The sequence below is a fragment of the Hyaena hyaena genome, unplaced genomic scaffold (assembly GCF_003009895.1).
Source record: "Hyaena hyaena isolate Hyena2069 unplaced genomic scaffold, ASM300989v1 scaffold_318, whole genome shotgun sequence".
NCBI lineage: Eukaryota > Metazoa > Chordata > Mammalia > Carnivora > Hyaenidae > Hyaena > Hyaena hyaena.
In genome coordinates, this window is record NW_024080949.1 from 1,088,389 (window position 1) to 1,108,073 (window position 19,685).

General features: G+C 45.1%; 1 protein-coding gene across 8 annotated transcripts in view; it reads left to right on the plus strand.

Annotated features, from left to right (window-relative positions):
* The window catches only part of DMD (dystrophin), a 634,325-nt gene that overhangs the window by 526,835 nt on the left and 87,805 nt on the right, over positions 1-19,685 (plus strand). For all 8 annotated transcript variants that reach the window (XM_039248767.1, XM_039248768.1, XM_039248770.1 and 5 more), the window contains 4 exons: positions 1,660-1,734; positions 13,407-13,608; positions 15,904-15,989; positions 18,046-18,203. In XM_039248767.1, coding sequence (XP_039104698.1) covers positions 1,660-1,734; positions 13,407-13,608; positions 15,904-15,989; positions 18,046-18,203 — 521 coding nt within the window. The remainder of the gene's footprint in view (positions 1-1,659; positions 1,735-13,406; positions 13,609-15,903; positions 15,990-18,045; positions 18,204-19,685) is intronic.

The following is a 19,685-nucleotide window of genomic DNA, read 5'->3' on the forward strand; positions in this document are numbered from 1 at the left end:
TCAAGGAACTTTTTGGAACTGGGTTCCAGAAACATAACTGCACAGAAATGGTAACACAGAAGTACAGCCCAGTGTCCTTCAGGCTTGCACACCCTTGAGTCGGGGCATTATCTAAGTAAAGCTTCCTGCTGGGGGAGGGGAGGTGGGCCTTGATAGACTGGTGGCCGAGATCGATGAGATGTTAATCTGGGCTGAATATTAGAATGATTGCACCTTAGAATATAAATTAAATGTTTATATTAGTCCCAGTTAATATTTTAAAATACATCACAGACACTAAGACATTGTCAAAAGGTTAACAGTACATATCTTTGGGTAATGGGACTATAGGTGATTTGCTTACTTAATGTTATATTTTTAATGTCCCGGTTGTCCACAGTGAGCATGTGTAACTTTGATCATCAGAGAAAAGTATGATATTAAATGGGTGATGGGGATTAAGCAGGGCACTTGGTGTGATGAGCCCTGGGTGTTTTATAGGAGTGATGAATCACTGGTTCTGCACCCAAAACTAATATTGCACTGTTTGTTAACTGGAATTCAGAGAAAAACATGGGGGAAAAAATCACCACTTGAATAAACCTGGTACTCATTCTTTAAAGCCTGAAGCTCTTCCACTGTGATTTTTAAATTATGCAAACATGCTTTTTAATTACCTGAGATCTTTGTCTTAAAGTTCTGTCTTTTTTGTATTGTCATTAATGAAATGTTCTTTTAAATAGTACTGCGAAAACAAAGTCATCTATACTTCTAAAGAAAACAGAAAAACTCAAAAAATACTGTATTGCCCCTTAATTGTTTAAGTTCTATTAGCTATTTCAAAAATAGATTCCTTTTTCTCTTTTAATTGTGTAGCCAAGATCCACTCCAATAGACCCAAGGTTATAGTCTAAAAGAGAAAGACTCCCTGAGTGTCTGTTCCCTTTTAGGAATAAGGACTACATGGCTGTTGGGCCAGCGGGCTCTGCTCCTGGAGCCCTTCACAGAACTTAGCCTTCCTGATTGTCAGACAGCAAAAAGGCATTTTTATTTTGTTTTATTTTTTGCTTTTCCCACATTGACAAATTTTCTTAAATGTTTGTTTGATATTTTTTACTTATTTTTGAGAAAGAGCATGAGTGGGAGAAGGGCAGAGAGAGAGGGAAACATAATCCAAAGCAGGATCCAGGCTCTGAGCTGTCAGCAGAGAGCCCGATGCAGGGCTCAAACTCACGAACTGCGAGATTGTGACCTGAACCAAAGTCAGATGCTTAACCAGCTGAGCCGCCCAGGCTCCCCTGACAGAATTTTTAAACTTGGGGGATATACAAAAGATTTTTCTCTCTATGTTACTGTTGTTGTTATTTCTTTTTTTTTCTTTTAATGTTTTTTATTTATTTCTGAGAGAGACAGACAGACAGACAGCGTGAGCAGGGGAGGGTCAGAGAGAGTGGGAGATACAGAATCCAAAACAGGCTCCAGGCTCTGAGCTAGCTGTCAGCACAGAGTCCGACACAGGGCTCAAACGCACAAACTGTGAGATCACAACCTGAGCCAAAGTTGGACGCTTACCCGACTGAGTCACCCAGGCTCATGTTGTTGTTATTTCTAAACGTTTGGAGTTTATGTACTTTCTGATGAAATAACAAATGATCTTTCTTCTGTCCCTTTTTTCCTCAGCTGACCTGAATAATGTCAGGTTCTCAGCTTATAGGACGGCCATGAAACTCCGAAGACTACAGAAGGCCCTTTGCTGTGAGTATTACCAGTGCTTGGAGCACATGATGGTTCCTCTTTGCTTTAAAAAAAAAAAAAAAAAAAAAGGATTCAGGGGTATTTTCACTTGAAGAGGGGGAGAAATAGCTATCGCAAATCCAGCTGTAACATAAAATTTCCTTTAGTAAGGTGTCTGTGGCCTAGGGTGCCCCGCGACTCCTTTGTAATATTACGTAGAATCTCTCCTTTGTCACCGTTCCTTGATTGGACAAGGTATTTGTACTTTTTATTTCCAGCTAATGACACTGGCTTCGAGAATTACCTTTATTAAACTTGAAATATCTCCCCCTCTTCTGCCTTTGCTGGTGCTTCTCCTAAATGGAACATAGTAGTAGAAGACAATGTCTGCACTAGCCATACATTTCACAGGTGTGAGAATGTTATTAGTTTGACTGCCAATGTTTAGATGAATGATGTGTTAAGAGTCCAGATGACAGGCTAGTTTCTCTGCTTTGGCTAAATATCCTACCTCAGCGGGGAAATCCTGGCATGTCTTACGCCCCGTGTCTTCGTCTCATAGTTTATTTATAACTCCGCTATCATCAAGGTGAAGTAGAACGTATTATTTAAGGGCCCGTGTGCACTGAGGATAGAAGCATGAAAGAGACAGGTACAGGCCCTACCGGGATGGAACTCGTAGTCTAATGAGGGAGATCCAGGGGGTTCGTGAAGTCTGGAGACATAGGTGAATGAGTAGAAGACCATTGAGAATGTGCACAACTTAAAAAAAAAAAAAAGCTAAGTGATACCATTTGTGTTCACACACTTGATGGGCACCTTGAGGAAGAGTGAAGAGATGGTTTCAAAGTCCTGTATTTAGTTATGCGACAGTAGAATAGGGGTACTATGAGACCAGCTAGGTGTGGGGGTGAGTTTCAGAGAGGCTTTGCTTGAAGAAGTAGTGCCTGAGCCCTGTGAGTCCCTAAGGGTTAGTAGAGCTCGCTCTAGGAGTGTTCTCTCTGGAAGGACTCGCATGTGCTGATGTGTTCAGGAGCTTAAAATACTGGAGCCCGGCCGAAGCACAGAGTCCCAAGAAGGGGCTCTGGTGAAACATTTGGCTGGAGAGATGGGTGGGAGGCAGACTGTGAAAGGCTTGAAATGTATGTAGAGTTTAGAGGTCAGTGGGGAGCCACGCAAGGGGATGACATGGTGGGATTTTCATTTAGCAGGATCATTGTGTCTGTGCACTTAGAGTATGGTGGGCTGTGCACCTGCCCCGAGAGACTGGGTTGAGCAGTCGTGGTACTTTAAATTGGCAACGTGGTGGCCTGAACGGATGCGGGAGGAATGGAGAGAAGTGGAGACAGTGGAGAAATACTTAGGAGGTGAACTTGACAGGCCTTAGCGATGCAGTTCATGGGGTGGGTGAAGGGGACCCAAGGAAGCTACTAGGTGCTCACTTGGGTGACTTGGCGCCCTGCCCAGTGAGGGGGGATGGGTGTAAAGCTGTGATGGTCAGAAGAAATAGACAAATAATATTTAGGACTCATGAGCGTGTAGATGTTCAGGGAGAGTGTGTAGAGGGAGAAGAAAAGAGTATTTGGGATAGAGGACGAACAGTGTAGAGAGGGAACTGCAAAGGGGTGGCCAGAGGGGGAGAAGGAAGATGCCAAGAAGGAGAGGACCACGCACCGTGTAGGAGGGAAGTGGCTGTGGCCGCTGGGGACGCATGTTGATGGGAGGCCAGCATGAAGTTGGTGCAAGTGCCTTTTGGATTTTGCGACAAGGAGTTCAGTACTACAGTTAGATTTTTACTTTTTTATATTTATTTTTTTAATGTTTCTTTATTTTTGAGAAAGAGAGAGAGAGAGAGAGCAAGTGAGCATGAGCAGGGGAGGGGCAGAGAGAGAGGGAGACACAGAATTTGAAGCAGACTCCAGGCTCTGAGCTGTCGGCGCAGAGCCTGTCGTGGGGCCCAAACTCACCTGCGAGATCAAGACTTGGGCCGAAGTCAGATGCCTAACCGACTGAGCCACCCAGGCGCCCCTCTACAGTGAGATTTTTAGAACCGTGGTGGAGGGGATACAGTGGACTTAAAAGTAAATGCAAAGGGGATGAGAAGATGGTGGTAATGGCCAGTTCTTGGAGAAACTTATTTTGAAGGAGAAAGGAAGAAGAGGGGCAATCAGCTGGTGCGGACCGAATACCTGAAATGTAAGTACTTAGAAGTTGAGAGACACTTGTGTCCATTTAAATATTTATTTATTTTGAGAGAGAGAGAGAGTGAGCACACACAAGCTGGGGAGGGGAAGAGAGAGAGCGGGAGAGAGAATCCCCAGGAGGCTCTGTGCTGTCAGTGCAGAACCCAGGGTGGAGCTCGAGCTCACAAACCACAAGATCATGACCTGGACCGAGGTCAAGAGTTGAGGTCAAGAGTTGGAGAGTTAACCACTTGAGCCACGCAAGTGCCCCTTGAGTCCATTTAATTGAAGATGAGAAGAGAGGATGAGATAATAAACAATGGGAGTTCTCAGAGTGTAGGGGAGGTAATCTAGGACCCACTAGAAGGAACGGGCACGTCTCTGCTGCTGTAATGGGAGAGTGATGCGGAAGGGATCTGTGCAGGTCCCGGTGGCTAGGGAGACCCAGCTGCAGGAAGGTGTGGGAAGCCATGTAGAGGTGTGTTTTCTGCGTGAAGGCAGAGTTCTCTGCTGCGATGGCGAGCCGAAGGCGAGAGGGTTGTGGGTGGGTTCCCATTTCTGGAGAATAAGAGAGAAGAGGGCCAATTTGAGCAGCGGTGTTAGGAGCCCAGCCTGCTCAGTGTTCTGCAGCAGTACCAGTCTGCATGGGTGTGGCGTTTCTCCAGGCTCGCTCAGTACTCAGGAGCCAGGTGGGTCCAGCCCAGGTGGGCAGAGGACAGCTGGGCAAGAGAAGTGAGGATTTGAGCAAAAGAATGATTACGTGGTTGAAGTGATGTCTGTCAAGGCCGCCACATTGGGTAGGAGAAGCTATGAATTCATATGGAAGCTGGTCATCAGGAGGTCGAAGGATCAAGAGGCTGACTCTTCAGGGAGCGATAGGAAGAGGTGGTGTGGAAGTAACTGGAAAGCTGAGAGGCTGTGGTCAGAGAGGAGCATAGCTAAACAGTTTCACAAGTGAAGCAGGTCCAGGTGACTAGGGGCTGTGACTATTTGTATGGGTGGAGTAGACGTGAACTTGTATGGAGATGAAACAGGAAGTCAGAGAAGTGAAGCCAGGATGGTGGACAAGTCATCTCACCCATGTTGAAGCCATCCAGAGGTGGGGCCAGAACTGGGGAAGAGAGAACTGTGAACCTGGGATGCCGAGGGTTCACGAATGAAGGCGCCTCACCCAGGGGTCTGCAGAGCCTCCGGGGTGACTTCCCCCCCAGAGATGAGGAAGAACCATCCCAGAAGTGAAATTCCTTGGGAGGAGAGAGTCAGCTTCTCTTTATCTGGGCGTCGCCAGTGCTTAGCACAAAGCCTGGCACACAGTAAGGTCTAAAATGTTTTCTCATGGAATGAATGCGTGAACAAAAGTAAATTTAGGCTTCTGTTTCCATATAGCTTATAGTCTGAAGCTATCATTTTTCAGCTATATAGCCGCCAAGTTTAAGTGGTTTTTAAAGGGCTCCCCGGGCCTGGAATTTCCTCCGGGACCGTTAATGTACCCTAGCTGGAAAGAGATAATGCTTTCCATTGATAAAGGGATAATTATGAACCTGTTACTGTAAAGATTTTATAGTATATAGTATATTTCTGTGAGATCCTGAAAGTTTGAAGAGATAATCAGCTATTTCAGGTCAGAATCTGAAAAAGCCCAGGAAGAGACAAGATGGGCAACCTTCTACTGTCTCTTTTCCTAATGTGGCTTTGTACCTTGGATTTAGACATTATGCGTTTCTCCTGTTAAATGATGATTCTATTCACAAATATGTCCAATTTTCTGTCATTTCAGTATATGTGAAAATTTCCAGTAAATTTTGGGAAAGAGGAGGGATTTGGTATTATAAACAAGTGTGGCTATTTGAGGTTACAACCTCATCGTCAAGTTCAGCTTCGAGTGTAGGACGTAGACGTTCCATGTGTAAACTGATTGGAAACTCTCAGCATTTCCTTTCTGAGCATGACTCTTCTCCTATATGAAAAAGGTTGAGGGATAGCCCACCTAGGGTGTATTTATCTCAATTAAGTACTGGATTCCAAGAATGGCAAGAGGGTTCCCCATGTAATCTGACTATAGGATGAAGAGTTTGCCCGTCCTTTTATTATTGAAACCGTCTGTGGTCACATTACTTAACTAAGTGTTCAGTAGATGATTTAAGAATTTCCTCTTAACTTGGTATTTTCTTAGGCTTATCTTTCTGCCTTTCTGTCATTTAAAGGGCTACTGTCTGTGGTCCAGGCAAATAAAACTTGTCCTGGCTAGCTTTTCCAACTGAAGGTCGTTTCTACCAGCTTTTGCTTTAGTGAGAACTAATGGCGTTATCTCAGGGATTTCCTGATGCCAGTGAAGAGTCTGAATTACTGATGCCTTAGGAAATACGCTATCTCCATGAAGTGCTTGGTCTTAGATTTTTTTCACTTCACTATCAAAGCGGCAGTATTGCAGAAACCCGAATAACACAGTTGTTTGCACTATGGAGAATTCGCTATTTAAGTTGCAGGCTTCACCATCGGCTTATAATATCCCCAGTTTGTAATCGGTTTAATGTTGCGTGACTCCATACTGCCTTTCAACGCACTGTGAATGAAAATTAAACTCAACGGAAAAGCAGAGACAAAGAGAAAATCTTGGTAAGAGGGATTTATAAGCAGGTTCATATGCCCAATCCCCCCCTACTCCTGAAAGTTCAGAAGAAGATAATCTGAGCTTTTTCTCAGTCTGTTGTTCTCGTAACATCCTTTAGGTGTGTGGCTTCTAAAATTAAAAATATAGCCAACCTCTAAGAGCAGAAATAAGAAAAAAAAAACCTCACTTACAGAGCACATGTATTTAGTTTATTAGCGTGTGGTGGGTTGGAGAGAGCCCAAACCATAGGGCTAAATATACTGCAGTTGATAAATGTGACAGATATTCTGCAAACAAGGAATCGAGAACAATTTGCTTCTGTTCAGCAACTGACTCACATAGTAGAGAGATTTTGTACAGCCTGGAGTTGTCTGAATCAAGTCACACCGCCGGACTTAGCCTCACCGCGACCAAGCAGGTGGAAGATTTGCTCCCTGCTTGGTGAATGTGCCTCACCTTTAGAGAGGCTGGCTAACAGTGGCTAACGAAGACCGTCAGGATCTATGAGAGCGTGGCTTGTCCATCTTGGGTCTAGTGCTACAGGAAAAGCCTACAGTGAGGTAGCAGCATGGGAGCCGGGACGTGCTCGCAGCCACGGGCGGTCTCACGGCAGGGCGGCCCCAGAGGCCAGTGTCACTGTCTTGTCCGTCCCCACACAGATCTACTTTTCCCATATACCGTGTGTTCTTTTTCACATAGGCCAGAGGCCAGGGCTCTGTTATTTCAGGATTCAAAACAATCTTCAGGACCAGAGCCAAGCTCATTTTCTCGGCTTATGTGGTTTCACAGATACTGGTGCCCCGAGAGAGGGCTCCTGTAATAGGACTTCTGTCTCTGTCTCTCTCTCTCTCTGCCTCTCTCTCGCAGGGGAAGTACTGAAGTCCTATTTAACATGTGTCCGATACCCATGAGGTGCACGCTGGGGGACAAGTGGTCGGCCCCTGGGCGGTAGTGCTGAAGCTGCTTTTGTTTCCGGTGTCTGTGCTGGGAGGCTTGCCGTCCTTAGCCTTCCTTCTGGAATTGGGGGCCCTCCAAGTGCTCTCTTTGCACTAGGAGGTCTTTTCCATGGATTCCCATGCTCTTTGGTCCATTGTGGCCACTGTGTACTAGGATCTGTACTGTAAGTAGGAAACAAATGCGAGATGCAAAAATGTCGAGTCACCCAGGCTAACGTCATATGAATAGTGGTCACTCCTAAGTAGGTTTCGGTGTGCATACGTCCCAGAAATCTCTCTAACTGTCCATCTCAGATGTCTGGCTTTTCAGTCACAGGGAAGTGGGCCCACCCATTTAAACTAACAGTCCTCAGTGATCAGAGTGTTCCAATAGTCCTTCTGCCCGTTTGTGGCTTTTCTCACATAATAATGGGTCAAATAGCTATTTTTTTTTATGTGAAATATTGTGACAGATGAGATGTGGAGCATGTAAACCTTCTACCAGATGGCAAACACCTTTCTTAAACCTTTATCATCACCATGGCCACACAGTGTTCTCTCAGGTCATTATAAATCAGTGTTCTAGAGATTTGACTGGGTAAATATTCCCACAGGACAGTTGCAACACAGGTCTTTAATAACAGATGTGTCCTGTGAAACGAGAACCAAAAGACACAGCCACTTTGATAGTGCTCCGTAGACTCATGGCCACAGTCAGAATCCAGTGTGTTTGATAGACTGGCCAGCTGTCCTGTGCACTCCTTGACTTTTTTTTTTTCCCCACTCCAGATTCTTTAAAGAGACAGTTGACTTATAGCTAAGGGAGCATATTTTAAGCCTCTTTCTAGGCACCAACATTATGTTAGATTTTCCCTTTTTAACACCCACAGCTTAGCTTTGTTCCCTTCGGCAACAATCTGACCTTTCTTCACGTCATTAATTTTAGTCCAAACCTTCCACCCCCACACTTTGTATGTCCCTTGGGTTCAGCCACTTGCCTAGTGCATATTCAGCTGGTAGCAACATAAGACGGGCTCCGGCTTCCCCTTCAGTCTCTTCCCAGTGGTAAAGGGTTAGAGTGGATTCGTTCAGAAAAATGGGGTTATCCTGTTTCTAGGCAACAAAACATTTGTGACAGTCTGCCCCAATTAGTTGAGGGGTGGGGAAGGAGTAATCCATTCCATCAGCCGCTGTGGAATTCTTACACTTAATGTTCCAAGTAATAGCCATAATGTCCTGTTTGAGAATATTACCAGCCTTTCAGACCCTTAATTGGAGCCCCGGTCCAGGGACGGCTAGGCATGGCAGTGAGAAAGAAAATGTGGTGAATTAGGGGGCACCTGTGGGTGTTCCCCACTTGAATTATCCTTTTAATTGCAAGTGGTCTTACAGGTGTAGCCCATTTATCAAAGTGAGAGTTGTCCAGGTTCCTTTGGTTAGATCTCCACCTGCAGGCCAGAGAGCGTGAATCTCATTGGAAGGCGATTATGAATGTCCTTGAGCTTTGCTAATGCTTCCAAGGAATCTTGAGCAGACCTGCTTTTTTTTTTTTTTTTTGTGATCCCTTTTGTTAGCTCCTAAGGTTCAGGGTCTACCATTCCTAAATTGCATTAGTGTTCTAACATGATAGCCGGTTTCAAGGCCTGTGCTGCTTGCAGTCAAGGGTAGTTTGGCCACCGGCATCAACGATTCATTTTCATCCCTTTTATCAGAATCATCTTATTTTCCTTTTTCAGTAATACCGTAGCCGTATTTTTAGCTAAGGATGAGTTGGGGGTCTTCTAAACAATCTCACTGCTGACACTAATTGCACTGGGAGTAGCAGTTGGGGCTCAGTTGCTAAGCAGACTCATGGAACCCAAATGACAGAGCTTAAGAATTTATAGTTCATTACGGGAAAAGGCTACAATATGCCATCGACATTAAAAGCAGAATATGCATCAAAACCACAGGCTGCCTCACAGCATAGGGCCCGGGGAGCCAGGTGCAAGCTCGAGGCGCCCACTCTCTGTGAGGTGTTACCAGGATGCCCTTCATCTCTTGCGTCAAGAACCAGCAGTGTGAGCACAAGTCGCTTGGGAAGCCAGGGAGCACGTAGTGGACTCACACAGGGTTTCTTAAAGCCTTCTGGTAACCGGGGCCTTTTCTTCCCGCGTAGCCAGTCCCCAGGCCAGATAAAGATGGTCAGTGTTACTTCGAGCAGTAAACAGTAATGATGACCTGTAACCCGTGGCTACCCGTCAACACAGTAAGGCACTTCTTTCATTGCTTTGATCAAGGCTCTGCATTGTGTAGCTAGTTTAGCAAAAAACATGTTATGCCAACCCCAGAGCCTCTGGAGTTAACCCTCCCGGCACAGATAACCACGTCAGAATGCACTGACTTTTTTGCCGGGCGCCGATGTGTTCGCAGGGTCCTGCAGCCTGGAGCGTTGGCTGCAGGTGGGAGGGCACGATGTCAGCAACAGCCTCTTGCCACAGGTGCCTCGTGCCGGGCCGAGAGCCGGCAAACACCCAGTGGTTATCCCGCCGTTGCCCCGCCCCCCTGCCTCTATCTGCACGAATTAGGTTACAGGATTGTTTAGATTTTGGCACCGGGCCTCCGGGTTGAGCCCGGGAATGAGTTTGATAGGTGGGCGCCATGGGGCTTACCCTAACCAACGCTCTCGTGTTTCTTCTTTCTCCCACCCTTGTCGCCAGGTGAGGATGTGGGATGCTTTGCTTTTTCAGCGAAGTCTAAAGGGACACCTTCTGCAACCGACCTTTCTGCTCTTTTCTTATATGTTTGTTTATTTTGAGAGAGAGAGGGAGAGGGAGAGTGCGCAAGCTGAGAGAGAGCAGAGAGAATCCCACTACGGGGCTCGATCTCGTGACCAGGCTCAGGAGCTGAAGTCACTGAACAGACGAAGCCAGCCGGCGCACCTCTGCCCTTCAATACGCACCCCCGTGTGTCCCGTGATAACACCCAACGCAGGCCTTCTTATCTCTGCTCTCAGTTTTCTCAAGTGCACACCGATGCTAAAGGTGCTTTCTAGTTCTCCAAGCCTATGATTCAGTAAAAGGGAGGTGGGGGGAAACCTGGGCTTCAGCTCCTCACTTGTGGCATAGGTGGAAAGGACCAGAGTTAGCGTTTGAACCTAGCATGTTGAAAGGGTGATGAGTCACAACCAGAGCCTCAGGAACCATTAATGGAATCCTGTGCTAAGGCCCCTCCCACCCCTGCCCCTGCTTCATTTTCTGCTTTTCCTACAAGGCAGGGAAGGTCCTGGGGAGATGCTCCTGTCCCCGCCCCCGTCAACCCCACAGCCCTCATGCACAGGGACACCACCAGACGGTCCCTCTTCTACAGTGTTGTCAAAACCTACAGCAGCCTGGACTGTACAGAAGATTTTTGAAAGAGTGGGTATATTAGCACATACTTGGGTTTTTATATAGCTTTAGAATACATTCCCTAGTAAGAACATACATATATCCCCCCCCACCTCCCCCATGGAAATTCCTAGTTTGAGGTAAAAGAGTAGTGGCACAGATTTGTGTCTGCTGGTTGTTTTATGAGGCTTCTAGAAACAGTTCATCATTACGTTTAATGTTTCATCAAATAGTCTCCGTATATTCTCTAAGATGGTCGTTTTGAACACCCGGGTGCGTGTCTGTGTGGCAATTCGATTGTCCCTGTCGATTTTCTCACCTCTTTGCAAGTCCATAGCATTGGCCACGGGTACCTACATAGAAGTCTTGGAAAAGAATTGTTCTATGAAAGTGGCGTTCTGTTGGGTATGTTTGTTTGGGCCAGACGTGTTCTGCGGTCTTCAGTGATGGAGCCTTCTCACGTGGAACCCCACCCGGCTTCGGCAGAGCTCAGCGCACAGTTTTGCTCTCCTGACTGTGTCCTCTCTGCTCCTGTTCTTTCAGAGCTGTTGCCTCACTCCCCTCCAAGGTTTCTGTTCTCTGTGTTACCCGTTCACCTGTACAGAGAGCAGAGGAGACTCGGTTAAAAGAAATGCGTGCAATTTTGCCACTGGTTTGTTTGCTTCCATCACGCGAGTAAATTAGACTCTTAATACAAAAGCGAGTCTCACGGCTCCCACTTGCTAGCTCGTGTATCCTTGGACAGACGGCAAAATATTTGTAATGATTAAGGCAGAGTAATAAGAAAATAATAGAAAAACTTCAAACCACCCAGAGCTTCCTTCAGTTTGCGAAGAGTCATGCTGAGCGTATTGGTATTTGGAAGAAATCTGTTCTTCTCTTTCGCTAATGGAAACGGTGAGCCGCATCTCTGCGTGTTCTCACCACCTGGCCCAGAACATTTGTCCTCTGAGGAAGTCCGGCACGTGCAAGAGAGGACGGGAGTTGGCGTCTTGGGGCCCTGTCCGTCTCTGCAGTCTCCCTTGCAGTGTCGCTCGCTGGGTCTTCCCTTCCTCGGGACCCCCTGCCTGCTTGCATTGTTAGTTTTTTAATTCTTGCTTCTTTTTCCTACCTGCCTCCCTCTCAAGTCAAGTTATGTTCTTTTCTGCCACTTTGAATCAAGTCTTGGCTTCCATGTAAAGAGGTCATTTCTTTATCCTGCGAGTGTTTCCACACGAAAGGCACGGGCTCTGCTTTGACAGGGTGAGTGCTAGTCCCTGGCAGGGGAGGCCAAGTGCGTGGAAGCACCGAGCTTTACTGACTGCGATGAAAGACCAAATCCTCTCCTGCTTCTTCTACCAGGCCCCTTGCTTGCTTCCAGGGAGACTTCAAAGGTTACTGTTTTTCTTTTATAAAAGAGAAAAACGCACCACATAGGTATGAACCTATGGAGGATTTAACCCCAATTTGTTTTCCTTAGTATTTAATTAGAACTACCCACAAATAACTAGTAAAATGGACCAGGGCCCTTTAAATCTGCGTCCTTTGAGCCCTGGGCAAGCTGTTTACTGACTGGGATGGTCCATGTTTATCTGCAGTTACATTTATAATTGTAGTGCCCGCCCCCACATGGGCGAGAGATGTACCTAATTACCATCGATTCTTTGTCTCAAAGGGCCAAGGATTTGGACCAGAGCTCAAGTGTGCAAGATGTTTTATAAAAAGCCCTGTTGTTGTGTTTCTGATGTGGCTAATGAATTGGCTTCAGAGCAAAGCACCTTCCTGTGACACTCGGGAGGAAAGCTTGCGATGTGCTGATGTTGGACAAGGTTGAGGTTTCTCTTTCGTTCAAGTTTTGTCTTTGAGCGTATTGACTGAATGCCACTTCTGACCAAGGGGATCCACCCCACATCCCCCATCGTATAAAGTTCTTAGTGGACTTGAAAAGATACTGTAAAATATAACTTGCAGGTGAAAGAAATAAGTGAGCCAGGTGTCTAAAAACTGAATAGATTATACAGTTAGTTTTCCTTTTGAAAAGTTCAGTTAAGTTGATGATTTTTTTCACCTAACATTAAGGTGGCAGAAAGATTGTGAGGTGACTGATATTTCCAGGGAAAAATCGCTTAATGATTATAAATGCATAGCTGGAAATAGAGTTTACACAACCCTAACCATACAGATTAATCAGACTGACCTTCTCTAGTACAAATTGGAAAAAGTACTGTCAGGAACCCTTTCTATAGCTCTAGTAAACTAAATTCTTTCTTACTCAGAATGTGCAAATGACTCTCTTCCAGTAGAACACTCTAGGTCCCCTTAACCCTCAGCGCCCCCCCCCACACACACACTTCAGGAACGAAAGCTTCCTCTACCTGCGTTCTTCACGCAGTGCCAGTGAGCTTTGACTATGACCTCAGATCACCACTCCTCCAGCCGTCAAACTCAGAGCTGGGGGTGGCGGGAGTGGTGAAGACAAACCGTTTTCAAAGAGGGTAGGGTTCGGGATAGGTGTTTACTCAAGTGTATGGAACAACTTCAACAGGATTTTCAAAGGAAAGCAAAAAAGGAGGGTTTCCCCCTTAGAATCACTTGTGATTTTATGTGGCTTTTGCAGTGGATCTCTTGAGCCTGTCAGCTGCCTGCGATGCCTTGGACCAGCACAACCTCAAGCAAAATGACCAGCCCATGGATATCCTGCAGGTCATCAACTGTCTGACCACTGTCTATGACCGCCTGGAGCAAGAGCACAACAATCTGGTCAACGTCCCTCTCTGCGTGGATATGTGTCTCAACTGGCTGCTCAACGTCTACGACACGTACGTATGGCCAGCTCTTTTCAGACCCGGCCACGGGAGGCTTAGTGTCCAGAATGGTGCCAGTGTACTTAGCGTCACAACAGGGCCCCCGGTCTGGAAGCCCTGTCCTCAGGATGAAAGGCTCATGAAGCTCCGTGACTTCATGCCGCTCCTGTGATAAATCAGTTTTGCATTTATCGAAGCTGAAAACTATTTTGATGAACTAGGATGTAAGAACTAGAACGTACGTGGCTCTCAGAAAACAAACAGAACCCTGAGATACTCATTTTTCAAATAGTAGGATGAGTCAGTGTGTATGTAGCCTTTTCTTGCCTGTGTAATTTGAATTCTCCCATCCACTTCGGGGGCGGCTCCCACTCACTGGCAGAAATGGATGCACTCCTCAAGGTGCTGGAGCACCTGTCACCACATCAGAGTAGTGTTAGCTCACACCCCGAAGGTTTTTGCAGAAGTCTGTGAGTTGACAAGCCAGACAAAATGAGAACGAGCCTTAATGGAGCGAGCAAACCGGGCTTCTCAGACTGAGGACATCTTATGACATTGTACAAAGTTTCCATTTGGCACCTCCAGTTTATACCATTCTCTTAGTGCGTCCTTGGGTTTTTTTTTTCCTTTGGATTGCCCGCATGAGGTATCCCCCGTTCTAGTTTTTGTCTTGAGCTTAATGAAGACGATTGAGGAAGGCAGCAGGCAGAATTGGTCTTAATTTCGACTGAATTCTTCTTGGACCTCGCAATGATTACATGCCTCATTTCACATGCCAACAAGAACATATCCCCATTTGGAAATCTGGGAAGGCTTTCTGAAAGGAGCTGCATATCAGCTATTTTGCCTTTTGCCTTTGTTGTAGATTTTTTGCCACCTCTGTGGTTAAGACATATACCTCTTGGGGTTTTTTTTTTTTGATAAGGTGGTGCTTTTTTGAATTATAAGACCACCTGGCTATTTACTTCTGATAATTATTTACCAAGCCCTTGAGCTTACTGGATTTTAATTGTGGATTACACTTAACCTTGGCTCTGATCAGAGTTTGTACTCAGGTGTTCCCGCATATCTATTTTGGTACCATGTTCTTTGCAGAGAACATATGAATAGATTCTGAGTATCTATGAGGTCCCTTCTACCTGCCTCAAAATTACTTGGGGACAGTTGTTACTGCTTGAAGACCTGACTTATACTTCATTAAGTTTATTTGTTAAGATTTTGATTTGCCTTTTTTAAAAAGGGGCAAGAGGAGACAATCTTCCATTGGTGGTAATTTTGTTAATGCTTTAAGGTCCCGGATTTCTCTTTGACCAAGGGTTTTGGGAAATGGCACCAGTGAAAACCTGGGCATATTGCTCACCAAAAAGAACTCCAGTTGGGACCTTTCCTTGTAGTTTTGAAGTGCTAGCTGGGAGAGTTACGCTACAATCTCTGCCTCTATTTTTAACCACCATTCAAGGCTTCCTTTCTTTCCATAACAAAATAAAAGCTGCCAATTATTGAAAATCATTTTCTACAAAAGGAAAAATTTTTTGTTCTTCTGTATCATTTTTCCCCCATGGATAAAATGAGCCATTATTAACTTTGTTACATGGAATGCTTTATTTCAGCTTTATATGTAAAGTGAAAGTGTAAATATATTTAAAACATTGATCTGGCGATAGATTGTTTTTAAAATTGCTCTTCAAGATCATACCTTTGAATGTTCTCTAATAGAGGATATTGTATTTTTCTTAGGGAGATAAATGTACATATTTCATATTATGTGTCATGTGGCCTGAATTGAACGATTTTCTTCTCAATGAGGGGCTGTCTGATGAAAATCTAAGAGTGTTGAAGAGGGCAGAGCAAGTCAGTTATTGGTATTTTTTTGGTTTTCGTAACCACAATAAGCAATTTGTTTCAGTGGCCAAAGTAGCTTGGTGTGTACCAGGAATTCGGCCACTGACCAACCTAAACCATTGAATAGAAGTGACTCTCCATTGAATAGAAGGTGATTTTGTATCCTTTTGATGGAGAGCCACTGTGAGAATTCAAGTGAGGGTTCTAAGAATTGCAAACGTGGTCGTCCTTCATTGGTCAAAGCGATCAGATTTCCATTGCGTTCCAGGCCATCGGCCAAATAGATAAGGAAGATCATGACGATAATAGATGATAAACAGAAAAGTTCTCGGCACATGTTACTAAGACGATTGGTTTCCTAAAACTGTGGTCCTTGAGGTTCCCATGTCCAAGGTTATTTTTCTTCACTAGTGTTTACCATCTAGTAAAGTGTCAGTAATTGTTATTTGGTTTGATTATTCATAATAGGGGACGAACTGGGAGGATCCGGGTCCTGTCTTTCAAAACTGGCATCATCTCTCTGTGTAAAGCGCATTTGGAAGACAAGTACAGATGTAAGTCCCGTGTATTAACTCTGTAGTCTTTCATTACCCCCGTTTTAGAGGGGGAATGACTCGTGTTATTCGACAGCATTTTCCTCTCATAAGATGTAGAACTGCTTTTAGAGTCCCAAACCTTGGTTCGTGCCCTTCCCTGTCACACATTCAATTGCAGGTATTTAAGTAGAGAATGAGGATTAACTTCTCTAGTCCAAGTATTATTTTACATTACGTTGACTGTGTCTGAATAAAACACATGTTCCTAGAGGATAAAGTCTGATTTCCTAACCCCTTTGCGGGAGTCAGAAAAATAAATGTGAAGGTTTAATCTGTGCACTTGCTGAGGCTTTGGATTCTTATTTAAAGAGTGCTCGCTGGCATTCGCGTTCAAGAAACATTGTTTATTTTATAATCATCTTACGGCAAGTTGTACAGACATCTCCAGTCTGTGACGTGACTTACATTTTATTACTGGAGAGACCGATAGCTTGCCGTTTCTTGCAGGGTAAGTATCACCTTAAAGAATTTCCTTCTGGTTAACCATTGGGTTCTTCGGCTTAAAATTGTTGAGTCCAAATTCAAAGCAAGTGCTAGAGGAGAAAAAATGGTCACAGTGACCAAGTACAAGCATCCCTTCCCACTGTGAGAGACTGTACTCGGTTTTCCCCCTTTAAATGCTTGTAAGAAGTCTTCATGGTGGGAATGTTAAGCAAACCTAGCCTGTACTGTCGTTTCTTTTTTTCCCTAAAGCCTAGCCAGGCAGGGATGAGATGTGCTGAGTTTAAGGATGGGTGGGAGATAAAAGAGATTGAATTTCTCCAAAGCCACTCATTTCCCCCCAGGAGGAAGCCACGAAAATACACAAGGCCTTTTAGCTCTCACTTTTATGTAGTTCCACTTGAGGGTTTTGTTTTGTTTTTTTTTTTTCTCTCCTCCGATCCAAAGAAAAATAGCCCAACAGCTTTCGTTAACCATTTAAAAAAAAGGTATTTTGGATACAGTAGAGTATGCCTGTGGGTTTGCCTCCTTTAAATAGTGGAATTACTTACAGGCTAGTTGATAATCTACCCTTCTCAGTGGTATAGTGCTGGCACAATGTAATAGCAAAGGGTGCTTTGGGCCTGTATGTCAGATAACTGAGAGCGAACATATTTTAAGGCTGGTGAAACAAAAATAATAACTTGAAATTGAGATATGTGAAAATAATTCATAATTTTAAAAGGAATCTGTGTGTATTGGAGAGATGGTAAAAGGCTGTGCGTGCCTTCTTAGATATCCGGTGAAAATAGCTCATTACTTAGAGTTTAAAATGTGCTTAATGAAGAGGAAAGGCTTCCTTGAATTTACTTTTGTTGGCATCTCTTCTTTGAATGCCAGGTATGATGAGATTGATTGTATTTCTGAGAACAGAGCGTACATTGCAAGCACCGGGTGTGCTCACTCCTTCCGTGATGATACTTCTGGCATGTGGCTGGCCTAACATGGTCCCTGCCCTCAAGGGGGATATTGTTCTTTAGCCCACAAGATAGACATACACTAAAGCAGTGACAGTATAGAGCGCTAAGGGCTAATTTACCAACACACGCAGCATCCTGTGGGAACACATATAAGAAAGTCCATAATCTTATGAATTCATAAAGAAGTTCCAATTTGGGTACATTTTTGAATCTCTGGTGTCCCAAGGGGATGGTGCTTTGGACCCCAGTTATGTGGCTCTTTCTGCTAAAATATTTATTTTCTGACAGTGGTTAGGTTTTTCATATAAAATATCTCCCAAAGGATTATGTTTGGGCCTAGGAAAAATTCACTTGTCAAGACTGTGTGTAAACTTGGTTTCTCGCAGGGCCGTAGCTTATTTAAAAGCTGTCACATTTTGTATATACACAGTGATGATGAACTTGACCCATAAAAATAGTAAATGTCTGGATTTGCATGAATTAGAAGGAACCCCTCTGTGTGGGAATATGGGCTCCTCTCAATAACGAGTCCTGGAGTCGGGGCGGGAAGGTTTTGCTAGCCTCTGCTCGATGGCTGTTTTTTGGTTGTTGAACTTCTCTCCTTCCATTCGCAGACCTTTTCAAGCAAGTGGCAAGTTCCACCGGATTTTGTGACCAGCGCAGGCTGGGCCTCCTCCTGCACGACTCTATCCAGATCCCGAGGCAGTTGGGTGAAGTCGCGTCCTTCGGGGGCAGCAACATTGAGCCGAGTGTCCGGAGCTGCTTTCAGTTTGTGAGTTACTCACCTTCTTAAGTGACATGCTACTTGTCTGTAGTTTAAAAAGTGATGAAAACAAAAACAGACACCTCGAGCTTCTTGCATTAGCTGCTCTGCAGGCAGGTGGGTATTGGGTGGTATTTGAAACCTCTGTAGGCAATGGCTTCTGGACCCTGGGTTTTGGGGGAGAGGACAGTATGGAGGAAGGAGAAGAAATCTGTCTCCAGCAGGGACCCTGTGGTTACTAAGGTGCTGGGAGGGAAGAGAACCTGCGGTGGTTCGGCAGGGGAGAGAATACAGCTCCAGCCGCAGAAATGGTTTGTAAATAAGAAACTCGGGGCGCCTGAGTGGCTCAGTCGGTTAAGCTGCTGACTCTTGATCTCGGCTCAGATCGTGATCTCATGGTTTGTGAGTTCGAGCCCCACATCACATTCTGTGCTGACGGTGCAGAGCCTGCTTGGGGTTTGCTCTCTCCTCACTCTCTGCCCCTCCCCCGCTTACATTTTTTCTCTCTCTCCCCCTCCCCCTCTCTCTCAAAACAAATAAAGTTTAAAAAATTAAAAAAAGAAAATAACTCCTGGCTGTTGGTCAGGAGTTGAAATGGCTCTCTGTAAGTTTTCCTTTAGTAGCTTTGACATCCCTCTGCTATTCCAAGGCCTGAATGGTGACACCGCATGTAACAAGGTCAGCGGTTTCTGCTCTGCTTGTGTCCGTCCCCAGCCCATCACGTGGCTTGTCCATTAGCTTTCTTATCCTGCCCCATTACGTGGGGGCACATCCCCGTCAGTGCCCCCGCAAACTCTCTCTTGCTCCCAAGAGGCTGAGAAACCCCACTGACAGATACTGGGGTGGTTCGCGTTTTTGCTAAGGTGGGTGTTGCTGCGGCGAACACCCTTAGGCACTCAGCTCTTCTCCTTGATTGACGTTTTCCCCGTCAGATAAAGTCTCAGGAACTGGATTACCAGACTAAAAGCTAGAAAGAGTTTTGTGGCTTCGGATACACGTTGCCAGATGCCTCCTTGTCAAAGCTTGCTCCCCTCGGCAGTAGACCACCCGCCCTGAGGAGCGAGACCCTTGCAGTGTCACACTCTTCACAGCCGTTGTATGTTTGTTAGGTTTTCTTAGAAGATAAGAACTGTTTTCCTTTGATGGGGTTTCTCAATCCATTCCAGGCCCGTGAACAGTAAAACTGGCTGTAGAGATAACCAGATAACCTGGCTCCGCCTCTGGGCTTTGAGCGCAGACTAGGATAAAACCATAGAAGGCCTCCTAAGGGGAACATTGTGAATATTCCCATGTTTAAGGCAGTTTGAACCTTCATTTAAAAAGTTAACCGGACACATTGATGAGATGTGCACACAGTAAGCGTGGGGAAATAAATGCATTTTTTCACCTCATGTTCAAATTTCCCAAAATGTAAATAGACCATCACTACCTCTAGATTTTTTTTTTACCCTCTACTCCAGAATGTAGACACAGGTAACTTTCATAAAGCGA